Source organism: Helianthus annuus, chromosome 10, assembly GCF_002127325.2.
Source record: "Helianthus annuus cultivar XRQ/B chromosome 10, HanXRQr2.0-SUNRISE, whole genome shotgun sequence".
In the NCBI taxonomy this organism is placed as follows: Eukaryota; Viridiplantae; Streptophyta; class Magnoliopsida; order Asterales; family Asteraceae; genus Helianthus; species Helianthus annuus.
In genome coordinates this window covers 138,240,968-138,254,400 of record NC_035442.2, presented here as the reverse complement: position 1 = coordinate 138,254,400, position 13,433 = coordinate 138,240,968, and the positions used below count along the sequence as shown (strand labels likewise).

The window sequence follows — 13,433 nt, the reverse complement described above, 5'->3', positions numbered from 1 at the left end:
GAAATATTATTTCAATTTAAATTTTATGAAACAATTTTCAACTTTGAAACAATCCCATCACGAAATCTAAACTTGTTAAATGAAAGTAAAACAATAACAAATTTATCAAATTTCTTATAAATGATAATCGTGAAAAAATATCTAACTTCCTTTTTAATTAGTTTTCTAAAATATTATTTTTTATAAATTAGTTTTATTTGTTTATAGCATACTTAAACTATTTAATTGTTTATAGTATACTAAAACTATTTAATTTTATGAATTAAACATTTTTTTCTATAAAACTTTACTTGCAGTTATCACTTAAAATTTAAATATTAAAATTTCCACCGCTCTAAAATCCCGCCCCAGATTCTCTTTCCCTCCGTCAAATTTGATATTCTCAACCCTAACCCTACATGGATTGCTTATTCTGTTGTTTATTGTTTCTGAGCCTCCCCAAATGATAGATTTACCTTCCCGCTTTTGTTCTCAACCACATTGAATGACGACATCATCTCAGCGGCATGGTTCGGCGATGACATTCCGGTGATTTATCATCTTTTTTTTTTTCTACAACTCTAATTCGGTTTCGAATATGAATCTCTGTGTTCGTGCATTTTAACACAGGCATCGTTCTTATATCTTAGGGTACTTCATTTGTGGCCAAGGCTTCAAGTATTGAAGCAACTGCAAATCCTACATTTGAAACTTCCAAAGTTCAACTAAAATTTTGATGTACTATTTCAGGTCTTGAGAGGGATCCACCTGAAGTAGTAGTGGATATCAGGTATATGTTTTTCTATAAATGGCTATTGAACAACAAAGTATAGGTTTTCTATAGTATGTTGAATGAATGCCTACAAGGTGTTTGATAAAATGTCTGAGTGAGTGTTGAAAACACAGTGGTCTTCACAATTTAATAAAGAAAATGGCGGCATATGTAGATGATGCAATAGGGTATGTTTCATCAAAATTAGACTTTTTTTAGGTTTTGGGTGGTGGGGTAGTGGGTTTATTTTGTTGTGTTCACATTGGTTCTCGCAATAAAGGTGGTTCTCGCGTGAACCCTACCCTATATATATATATATAGTACAGATGTCTGGGCCACCGATGTTAGGACGTCACTGGATTTTTAAACTTAAACCTAATATAGCCCTGTGTTTAATGTAGTGTCTAATATTCTATAAGATGCAATATATAAAGACTGAATGCTCAATTGTGAAATAGACTAAAGTTTATTGTTTTTCGATTTGATTAATTAGCAAGTAAGGATTTATATGCGGGCCTGATGAGAAGTTTGTGAAAGATTTGAATTAAAGGGTATTAGGTACTACAGATGTATTTAAATATAATTACCTTTATTTATTTTAAAAAAGCTTATAGAACTTGATCATATTAGCCTATTTGCTATAATTTTGTGCCTTTTACCAATTGCAAGCTTTTACATTCTGTACAGATTTGTTTCTTTGATTTATATTTCTTAATTATTTTTTTCTCAATTTCCATTTTGGATTCGTACTTGTAGGATTTTTTGTTCGGACTTTGGAAGGATGATTGACCAACAGTTATCTCTAGTGGCCAACCAATATCTGTTGCTATGCATGATGCTTCTATTAAGGATGTTGCGTGGATTATTAGATTATAGAGATGAACCTTTTGGTTTGAGGAGGAATCTGGGATAAGACTGATAAGGTATAAAGTTAACTTCTAATGTGTTGATGTTTCTATTTTTTTTTTTCAATTGAACTGGTAAAGCGTCTTTTTTTGAATTCATATTTTCAATCTATGTATGTTGAAAACTTGAAATTGTCATGTGGCTTGATGATGACTTTGTTCACACTTCTATACTCTGTGAGCTGTGACTTAAATGTGCTTTAGTTTTGATGACATTTCGCATTATATATTTTCTATGTTATCCTCAATGTACAAAATATTTGACAAGACTCTTGAGTTAGCATCAATTTAGGAACTACCCATGATTATAGGGGTGTAAACGAGCCAAGCCAAGCACCTCTAGGCTCGAGCCCGGCTCGTTTAACATTAAGAGAGCTTGGGCTCAAGCTCGACTTGTCCATTTTTACAAGTAACTATAGGATTAAATACTATTTCAAACTTTTGTTACTAAAATAGTAAGTTAAAAACCTATCCATATGAACAAATCACTAACACTTTTGAAAGACTTTCAAGCCACTTGACCCACTATACCGCCTTTGGCAATGGGCATCCTATCATTCATTTTTTTGTTGCTTTTAAGTAATATTTACATACCATTGTTTTTAGGATGTGTTTAGGTTAGCCTGTTTGTTGACTTGTTTAAAATTTGAGTAGAAAATATTTTTGTTCTATAAGGGCAACCTGTTGACTCATTCATAAACATGTTGACTCATTTAGAATTTGTTTGTTTCATTGAGATGAATGGGTTACACTGGTTGTGCGACAAGTTGTATTATACCCAGATCAAATTACAAGAAGTTAGTATATGTTTTGTTTCTACTATTTGATTATTTGAAATAGCAAGAGGTTGACCTAGATGGTGAATTTGAAGAAGTGGATGGTATGGCATTTGCAAATAACTAAAACGAGAAGCATTCCCTATGTATTGACTTCTAAAAGTTAGTTCCTTGTTTTTGTTTTATGTTTTTCTCAACAAATAACTTGTATTGTTGGTTTATTAGTTACTTTTTTGAAATATATTCTTATTCTCTTTTCAAGGAGCAAATGGAGAACTATAGACTTGGAAGATGGAAATGCCTTGGTTTATCCTTTTACAGTTGTAATTAACAAGGAGTATGATGGTTACATTCAACTTTATAGCAGAGTTGTTACTAAAAAAAATGATGATAAAATGGATGGTGCTGACAAGGCAGGCATTTATTATCGTAGTGGGAACCATGCATGATGGTCATGTTCGGCTTTTATCATTGAAAAAACAAAGAGCCAACGAGAAAACTTGAAGCCACGATCCGGATTATGATGGAAAACCTGCCTAATGGACTACTTCAGGATCTTAGAGATGCGTATCAAGTTTCAGTTATCTTTTATCATTGTAATAGTAATTGGCGATGTTATTTTGACTACATTGTTATTGTAAGTTTGGATATATGTTAAATTATGATATAAGATTATATATTATATTCATGTTATTATTGTTGTGTTGGTGTAATTGATATATTGTTGCATATTAATAAGAACTAGATTTACCACCCGCCGCAATGCGGCGGGGCGTAAAGTCGTGCCGAATAGCATCATTGCCACACCACCGCCAGCGACAATCAATACTGAAATTACGGTGTGTTAATGGGAAGAAATTAAACTGCAACATAAAACATAGAAAATAATAATTAAGTCGATTTAGGACCCCACGCGTTGTAACGAACCTGTCAAACGGGGAAAAGATAGACAACGTAAAAACGTTATACCACACGTGCACTTTGAGCCGTGTTAACTCGCAAAATCTAGTACGAAGCGTTAAAACGAAATGTTAAAACGTTGAACCACACACACGTTACGCCGTGTTAACTCGCAAAATTTAAAACAAAAAATTTGCGAAATATGAAAAGTGTGGGGATCAAAGTTGAAAGTACAAAAGTTGTGATGTAAAATTGCAAGAGATGAAAACTTTTGGTGTTAAAAGTAGAAAAACAATAAGTTTTGGGTCAAAAGTGAAACATTGAAATTTTTTTTTTGAAAACCTCCCAAAGCATGATGTACATACCTATATGCATACAAATGTTGCTAATTTATACTTTGTTAATGTTAGTACTTTATACAATAATCTAAAAAAGTTGCATTTGACTATAAAAAAGTTGCATTTGTTGTAACTAGAATCTTAAAAAAGTGTTGCATTTGAGTGTAATAAAGGTTGCTTTTAAATATAGTAAATGTTGCAATTGAGGTAGCAAAGGTTACATTTGAATGTAATAAAGATTGCATTTTAAAGTAAAAAAGTTGCCTTAGCATATAAAAAGGTTACATCTAAAAAAGGTTGCCTTTGAATATTAAATGCAACCTTATAAAAAAAGGTCGCATTAGCTTAAAAAACAGTTGCATTAGGTCTAATGCAACTTCACCTAATGCAGCTTTTGATAAAAGGTTGCATTAGGTCTAATGCAACCTTTTTAAGGGCTAATGCAACATTTTGTTGGGGTTGCAATAGACTCATTTTCTTGTAGTGAAATTACCAATATACCCCTTATTTACCCCCTTAGGCCGTGGGGTATGGGGCGGGACTTTTGGTGTGGGTTGGGGTAAAACGTCCAAGTCACCACCCCGGGTGGGCTTGGGTTTGTGGCGTGGCCCTTGGGGCTTGGGTTTCAAGCCGGGCGTGGGGCGGTTTGGCCAAGCGAGCTGGCGGACTCTGATTTGCTCACCCCGCCACGTCAGGCGGGTGTTTGTTTTAAATTTTGAAAAAAATACCATTTATGCCACGCGGTTCACCCAACCCAAGCCCCGCCATACCCCGCGTACACGTAACTCGGCAGTGGGCTGGCTCCGCGGACACGTGTCACCAAATGCCCAACCCAAGTCCCAACCCCCGCCCCACCATACCCCACGGCCTTATATCATATAAGCTAAGCCAAACACTTTTTAAAAAACAACTTATTGACTTATTGGCTTTTCCCACCCCATAAGCTAATTCAAACACTTTTTTTAAAAACTCCTTTTCAAAAAGTCTTTTTCCCAAAAGTCTTTTTCCCAAAAGTTCTTTTTAACTCTAATAAGCTTAGCCAAACATGCCTTTAACATACATTTGTATCATTAAAGAAAACTAAAAGTATGTCATCTTTACTTACGTGGTAAAAAATAATTCAAATTCGTATCAGGCCAGGCCCAGGCCCTGAGAATAAATGACGACACAATTGTTATTCATTTAACTTATTTTACTCTCATAAAATATATAAGAAAAGAAAAAATAAATGACAACTGATGTGCTAGTAATAGTACCACATTTTATCTTATAATGTAATTGTATTTATTTTGTATATTTTTTATTAGTTTTTATTATTTATTTGTGTGTTTTTGTATTTTATAGGTTATAGAGAAGTTATATTGTATAATTAAATAGTTTCTAATGATGGTATTCACAAATGTCAGTTGCAGACTTGGAGTTCACATGAATTGAAGTATGGATTGGTGACATTACAAATTAGTAATGGGCTAAGGCCTAAGGGTTGCAAAGGAAAATGTTGAATTAAATTTAACGGTGATCATGAGCCCATGCAATTGTAAAGGGAAGTCGGTGCACTTCTTTAGGAATAAATAAGGCTTTTTTTTACGGCTGAATTGAAAAATAATACTTGGACGGCAATTTTTGGAGGAGAGTTGGGAGTTTGAAGGAAGGCAGAGGGACGCAGGAAGGGCAGCCGCCTTTTGGCAGCTGTACGCCTGTATACGGTTTAAGGCATGAGCGGCTAGGTGGCTTTCTCTAAGTGAACGGTTCGTAGGGTTGAACACTTTTCTTAGGTTTATTTATATTTGGATTTGTTTTGACATTGATGACATCTATAAACAATTTGATGAGTTAGGTAATTTATACTATTTGCATACCACTTAAATTAACCAACTTTTCAGCACCATGGTGTCCAATTAATGATTAAACCGAGTTTGGTGTAAACCTAGAATCTGAAACTTGGAGGACTTTACCTTTATCTTATGTGACTTTCCCCGGATTATTGATTTCTAGATTTTCACATTAAACTTTGTTTTTCTGATTCTTATTACCTGGTACATCTTGACCACTTGTGTTGATTTTGTGAAACGTTTATTATATTTGAATTGTTTGGCGTTTATCAAGCGTATTGGCAACATACTTGCGTTGTTAGCGAGTTGGTAAATTGGTGTAATTAAATGGGTTATTAGGTTGTATGGTGAATCTTAAAAACTATCCCTAATAACTAATCAAAGTTATTAATTCCAAGGTCATGTCTATGTGGTGTTATGAATATGTAAATGGGTTTTTGTGTTAAACTTGCAATCGGAATTCTGGGTGAGGGTTGCTTTTCTTTAATATATAATAATTCTCTAGTTAAACACTAACCACATATTCCCCGTGAATACGATACCCTACTTACGCTATCTACGTAGTTTAATTAGGTTTTTGATTGAATCTGACGACAGTCGTTAACAACTATATTAAGTTAAAATATTTGTAAAGAAACCAGAGATCTGATTTTTTAGGGTCCAATAACTATAAGAAATAATCAAACTATCTCCATTGTTGTTAATGATCGATTCATTAGGTTTACAAAATAATCCCCTATTTATAAACCTAACAACTTAATAAACAAGAAACAAACTAAGATTATAAACTATCTCAAAAAACCACATGTTTCTAACTCGGTCACTTTTTACCCAAACTTTGTAAGTCGGCCACTTTTCACCCAAACTTACGGCAGATTAGTCCAACATATGTTATTGTAGTGAGTGTTAATAATTTTATAAATCTGGTAAAAGCAGACATTGTTTTTAGAAAACCTTCCTACTTGGTAATGGTCTAACGACATATGATCACAAGCATTATGAATTGGCGTATCTTATATAACAAACAACTTGATTCAACAAAGGTAGAACAGTTAACCGTTTCACAACAGGCATATAAACAATTTGATTGATGCCAACCACAAACGAGTAAACAAATTACACGTGAGTAAGAGCACGCTCTTTAGCCCGCCCGAAACTTAGAACCACTTATCAAAAATACACGAAAGAAACAGGCGAATTTGACCCGTCCCTCTCGAGATGAATAAAAGAGACCAAACCTCAAACCCCACCCGACAAACCTCACCAAATTTTAAATTAACCTATTGCTAAGATCCCCTATTCGATTTCAGAATCTACTGAAATTAACAGTTTGCTAATAAATGGTAATACAGCTGCAAGCAACGCCTTCGGGCACTCCTCGTGAGGCAGATGACCGCAACCAGATATCGCTACTAGCCTCTGCATAGGGGTAAATATTGTTAAAGTAAGAAAATGAAGGGACCGTGATGGAAATAGAATAGAATAAACTTACAGAATTTACAAACTTGGATGCCATGGCTTGAACGGATTTTAGAGGAACGAGAGCGTCTTCGGCTCCAGCAATAACCAAAAGTGGTGTGTTGTCCACTGCTTTTACCAGCAACGATACGTTTTGTTGTGTGAAAATTGTTTCGGATGATAACTTACCAATTTCGTGCAATGCTTCATCCCATCCTTCTACACATAGTGGCGCCTGATATCATACCAAAACATCACTCTCAATAACTTTAAGATAGAAAACATATACAAAAGAGTAAAATGCTATTTTCGTCCTTGAGGTTTGGCCAGTTTTGCGACTTTCGTCCAAAGTTTTGTTTTTCCGCATCTGGATCCAAAAGGTTTGAAATCTTGCCATTTTCATCCGGCTCGTTAACTCCATCCATTTTTCTCCATAACTCAGGGGTATTTCCGTCCTTTTTGTTGACTTAAAAGGCAATTCGGTTTTATTCAGCGGTGTTTGGTCTTTTTACATAAAGTGAAAAAGATCAAATTGCCCTTTAAGTTAACAAAAAAAGACGATAATACCCCTGACTTAATGGAGAAAAACAGATGGAGTTAATGAGCAGGATGAAAATGGCAAGATTTCAAACCTTTTGGATCCAGATGCGGAAAAACAAACCTTTGGATGAAAGTCGCAAAACTGGCCAAACCTCAGGGACGAAAATGGCATTTTACTCTTTATCCGCTTGGTTTCAAAAAGAGCGAGGTACCTTGTAAAGGCTTAACACATCCATTGTTAGCTTGGTAGCATCATACCATGCCCGCCGGTTAACAACCTGCGAAATTTCGGTTCGTAGCAAAGGTCGAACCAAGTGTTTCTTTCCTAAAGATGTACGCATGAGTATTCTAGCAAATCCAGGAACAACTTCTCTTGAAAGATTTGTTGTCAGCAGTACTACACCTTTAATTTCCACCTGAAAATAATTTTTTTCTTAATATATTATGTAATCATTCTTTTATTTTAAGATTTAAAAATGTCAAAAGAATATACAAAAATTGGTTAACTTACGTCCATAAGACTCGAAGTCACCTTCACTCTTTGTGCAGCCTTTATAGCAAGAATGCCTCCATCATCATGACCAACAAGCACAACAGAAGAAAGGCCCATTTCTTTACAGAACAAAAGAAGCATGTCAACCTGAAAATTATTTACAAATATGCAGTTAAGATGTATGCTTAATAAAGGATCATATTATCAGAGTAAAATGCCATTTTCGTCCCCGGAGTTTGGCCGGTTTTGAGACTTTCGTCCAAAGGTTTGTTTTAAGCATCTGGATCCAAAAGGTTTGAAATCTTGCCATTTTCATCCGCCTTGTTAACTCCATCCATTTATCTCCGTTAAGTCGGGTTTTTACTTACATAAAGTGAAAAAGACCGAATTGCCCTTCAAGTGAATACTTGTACATTATGCTAAATACTTGTACATAAAGTGAAAAAGACTGAATTGCCGTTTAAGTTAACAAAAAAGACGGAAATACCCTGACTTAACCGAGAAAAATGGATGGAGATAACGAGTCGAATGAAAATGGCAAGATTTTTAAACCTTTTGGATCCAGATGCGGAAAAACAAACCTTTAGACGAAAGTCGCAAAACTAGCCAAACCTCAGGGACGAAAATGGCATTTCTCTATGATCATGAAAAATTTAGAACATGTCGATAACTCACCTGAGTATCAAGCATGTACGGGTTGGGAAGATTGTTCGATTCCCATTCCTCTCGCCTCGGTCTTGAAGTCAAACCCCAACCGGGACGGTCAAAAGCCGCCACAACACAATTAACATGTCTAGATAAGTCACCCATAACATGCCTCCACGAGAATACACCCCCACCAAACCCATGCACCAGAACAATCCCAAACCGGCCATTTACTTCAGGAACTTGTTCAAGCGAATGATGAACAGGTTCCATACTTGCATGCTCATCATTCCCGTCATTTAAACTAAAAACGGGTATTTCTTCAGAAAGTACATGGGAATTAGTATTAGTACCATCTAATAACGGAGTATACAGAGGAGACGTGTGAATTTGATTGCTAAAGCTCCTGCGAAGATGATATTGTGTTTTCGGGATTATATTTAATGACGGCCTCTCGATCAGGGAAGAAGATAGTGTACGTGAAGGTGGACTAGGCATGCTAAGTTTGTAGTGTAGAGTGACACCCTGGCAACCCATGAATAGACTGTCCACGTCAGCAAGTAATCTGACCGGGAGTTCACCATCATTATGACCTTGCCCCATCGGTTTTCGTTTAATTTCACTGTCACTTTTTGGTGTTCGACCAGCAGGAGTTGGTGACCTTGGCACTTTAGCGTACCCAGATGCAAATAAAAGCTTGCTTGAAAGAACCTACAAGTAAGAAATTATAATAAGAAAAAGAAGAACCAAACTAGAATTAAAGATTGTACCGTACTTATTCTAATACTTACTGATTCGGGATCGATTCGGTGAAGCATAAGTTTTCTTCGTGCTCTGCAGCTTGCGCGGTAAGCAATGACAATATGCCCAAGAGCGAAAACCACAGATGATAGAAATAATACAGGCATCCCCCATGATTTCTTTAAATGAAGTCTTTTTCTCGAAGGAGAGGATGAAGCTTCAGCTTCGAGTTGTGAATTGACAGTGAAAATGCAAACTTTTACTGATAAAAGAAGAACTGAAAAGGTGGAGCATAATGTAACCGTGCCAAGATATTGCCCGTGTGAAAGCACAGGACCATCACAGATCATATAAACACCTGAAATTACAAACGGAAGATTTATAAATTACTCATTAAAAAAGGTCCCAGTTCAGTTTCAGTAGTATTAATATCTCACGGGTATGCAGATGAAAAAACATATTTAAAAATTAATGACTAAATTATCTATAGATCAACCGGAAATGAAAATGAAAACGAAATTCAAGAAATTCATGTTGTCAAGATATATGTTCTTGTCTTCTCCAAATGAAAAGCTTTAACAGTAAGATACCAAGCCGTCTTATGTCTACACCTCCAAAATTCAAAGAAACACTTCTACATCTTATTTCCTTTAATTATCTCATCTGATTAGCAAAGATGACAATCATTAAAGAAAAAGGTAAAACCAGTCAATGAGACCAAGGAGGACAGAAGCACTATCTATGACATTATTATCACAATTTCCCTTTTATATGCAGAAAAGAAGCACAACTCAATTATATCAAAACACACATGTGTCACAAAGTAGCATCAGTATAACAACATTTGGCATCCACACATGTAATAGAACCTTTCACTTGTCAAGCTATTATTATACCTTACTTTAAAGTTTACAGTGCAAAATTGACAGAAAATAACAATTACACTAAACCATGAAGAATTGCTAAACACCCGAACACTTCAAATTCACAAATGAGCACAAACTCTGTTCTCATGTCATAAAACTCTTCTCAGCAAATACAAATGCACAATTACAGTAGCTAGGAGTTCATAGCCAATTAGAGACTAACATAAAACAGTACAAAACACAGACAGATAAGTGCATTATGATAATGATAACTGTAACTTTGATCAATAATTAAAACAATTACAGTAGCTAGAAGTTCATTGCTGATTATAAACGACAGAAAACAATACAAAACACACAGACAAATATATGCATTATAATAATAACTATAACTTTAACAAATAATCAAAATAATTGCAGTATAAAGCAAATTCAACCAAAATAACAAGACTAACTAACAAGAATCGCATACATACAGGTGATTATGAGAGATCTGATAACCGAAACCACCGGAACATCCGTCAACGAACTTCTAAACGAGTATCTCCTCAAATGCTCTTTAAAACCGTAACAATTAACACACGTAAAGCTCGAAATCAATACACAAGGCACCAACACATCACCAATTGCAACCAAAACCGGAAGCGATAACACCAGTAGTGACGTCATCATCACCACCATAAAATAAACCGTCCGTACAAACCTCCACAGCTTGTCAACCAGTCCTCCTTTTCCGGCAGCCATAGCACCGCCGGTGAAACCTAATAATCCGACGACAATCGTTGATTCAAGTCGGACTGAAAGAGGAGATCTGAGATAGAAGAATGAGGAAGAATGAAACCCTAGCCGATGGCGGAAGAGAGTGCGGCGAATCCGCCATGAAAAGTGGAGCGATCGCCGGTGAGTTTTAGAGAGTGAGCATGGGTAGGGTTAGGGTTTGAAATTGGGGAATTTGAAAAAGGTTTGAAAGATGATGAAGAGAATGGAGTCTGGTTTGGTTAGTTTCGACGGAGGAGGAGGAGGAGGAGCTGTTTCTTTCTTTCTTTCTCTTGTTGGTTGTTGGTGTTGTTTCTTTTTCAACAAGGGAGTATTTTTTTGAATTAATATTGTTTGATGCATTATTATTTTATTGATTTATGTACTTTACTTTGGTGAGTTTTTTTTTTTTTTTTTATCTTTTTTTGTTTGGTTTTGTACTGAGTAATGCTCTCAAGTTTAGGTAATTTTTGTCACTTTAATTTAAAAATGAAACCATTTGTAACTGGGTTTTTAAGGTTTTATTTTTGTTGTCATTTTCATCCAATTAGCAAACTGAGTTAGAATTTTTTGTTAACTTCTCCCATTTTTTGTCAGGTTCCTCATTTAAATGAAGGGTATAATCGTCAGTATATACCATAATATATTTTAATTAAATGAAGAAAACGACAAAAAAGGGAAGAAGTTAACAAACAGTTTTAACCAAATTTGTCAATTGGACGAAAATAACAACACAAATGAAACCTCAGGGATTCAGATACAAAAAGTTTAATATTTGGACTGAAGTGTCAAAAGTGATCTAAACTCATTTTACTCTTTTCTAAAATTATTTTAGCTTTAAGTTTTATTTTTATAAATACCATTTCATAATCAGGAATTACGTAAGAATAGTAGGTAAATGGGCAACAAGCTGCGTCGTATAAGGGAGAACACAAATAAGCCGGACGATTTTGATCGAATAAGACAGAATTAGTGAAAATCAAAGCAACCGGCTGTGTTTACCTTCTTCTTGTGTTGATCGGGTGGTTTTTAGGATCAATCCGACAAGTTAAATAACGCTGAACCACTAGAACTGTCGCGGTGATAGAGCTTTCAAGAACTAAATAAAAATCTAGCATTCATTAACACAACATTCTTGAAAATGTATTATGATATTTATTGAAATAATTAAAAGAAATAGTTAACGAGAGGATTGAAAATGGAATATAATCCGATAGGAAGTCTTCACTTGATTCCTCCGTTAGTTTAGGTTGGCAGTTTCTCATATTCACTGTCATTTGTTGTCTTTTTAAGCTTTACAATGTTTTGTTTATTTATGTTGAACTAGTTGTTTACCATGCGCGCGCGTTGCGGCACGCTAAACCAAATCGTTCTATAAGAATGACAAAACATGTCAAATAACAAAAAGTAACTCAAACTAAAACGTCACGTATTTTCGGTACCGGTTCGGCACCGGTATTCACCGATTTTTACCCTCAAATACAACCCCCGCCCAAGGGGCCACGCCGAAACCCAAGCCCACCCGGGGTGTTGACTTGGGCGTTTGTACCCAACCCACGACACAACCCTCGCCCCATACCCCATATTCTAATATTTTCTAGATCTTTTTTTAAACACATAGCCGTTGGCCAACAGGTAGCCTAAACGGCTACTTGTCTTGGCCAATAAGATCCCGCAATGTCATCTTGATAGCCCCGCTCAACGCCCGGGCTGAAACCCCCGCCCAAGGGGCCACGCCGAAACCCAACCCACACGGGGTGGTGAATTGGGCATTTGTACCCAACCCACGCCACAACCCCCGCCCCATACCCCATACCCCATATTCTAATATTTCCTAAATCTTTTTTTAAACACATAGTTGTTGGCAAACGGCTAACCCAAATGGCTACTTGTCTTGGCCAATGAGATCCAACCATGTCATTTTGATAGCCCCGCCCAACGCCCGGGCTGAAACCCCCGCCCAAGGAGCCACGCCGAAACCCAAGCTCACCCGGGGTGACGACTTGGGCGTTTGTACCCAACCCACGACACAACCCCCGCCCCATACCACATATTCTAATATTTCATAGATTTTTTTAAACACATAGTCGTTGGCAAACGGCTAGCCCAAGCCACGCCGAAACCCAAGTCCACCCGAGGTGGTAACTTGGGCGTTTATACCCAACCCACGTCACAACCCCGCCCCATACCCCATATTCTTATATTTCCTAAATTACTATTTAATTAATATATTCACTATTCATTCGGTTGAATTTTTATTAGTATATAATAATATGCTAAAATTAGTTGTATAATCTATATTAGTTTTATATTCTATATGAATGTTAACCTAACCATAACTTAGTTGTATAATATATATTTGTTTCATATCCTATATAAGATGTATTTTCATAGCTTTGAACACAGAGTTGACCTAAGTCCCTAACCAGTAG

At 36.0% G+C, this 13,433-nt stretch overlaps 1 protein-coding gene and 1 long non-coding RNA gene across 3 annotated transcripts; one reads left to right on the top strand and one right to left on the bottom strand.

The window, feature by feature from the left end:
• The first annotated feature begins 344 nt into the window (after positions 1-344).
• LOC110882763 lies at positions 345-3,072 on the top strand. 2 transcript variants are annotated; one of them, XR_002560206.2, is made up of 4 exons: positions 345-528; positions 730-769; positions 1,508-1,674; positions 2,695-3,072. It is a non-coding gene; the product is annotated as an uncharacterized LOC110882763 (long non-coding RNA). The 2 variants fall into 2 exon arrangements; XR_002560205.2 differs by having other exon boundaries at positions 630-769.
• A 3,426-nt stretch (positions 3,073-6,498) lies between these two features.
• On the bottom strand, positions 6,499-11,330 carry LOC110885843. The gene is made up of 7 exons (XM_022133564.2): positions 10,722-11,330; positions 9,430-9,737; positions 8,669-9,349; positions 8,012-8,140; positions 7,713-7,916; positions 6,995-7,195; positions 6,499-6,921 (listed from the first exon to the last, which is right to left on the bottom strand). The coding sequence occupies exons 1-7, from the start codon at positions 10,987-10,989 to the stop codon at positions 6,799-6,801; spliced, it is 1,914 nt and encodes a 637-aa protein (XP_021989256.1). The 5' UTR covers positions 10,990-11,330; the 3' UTR covers positions 6,499-6,798.
• Positions 11,331-13,433: the final 2,103 nt, after the last annotated feature.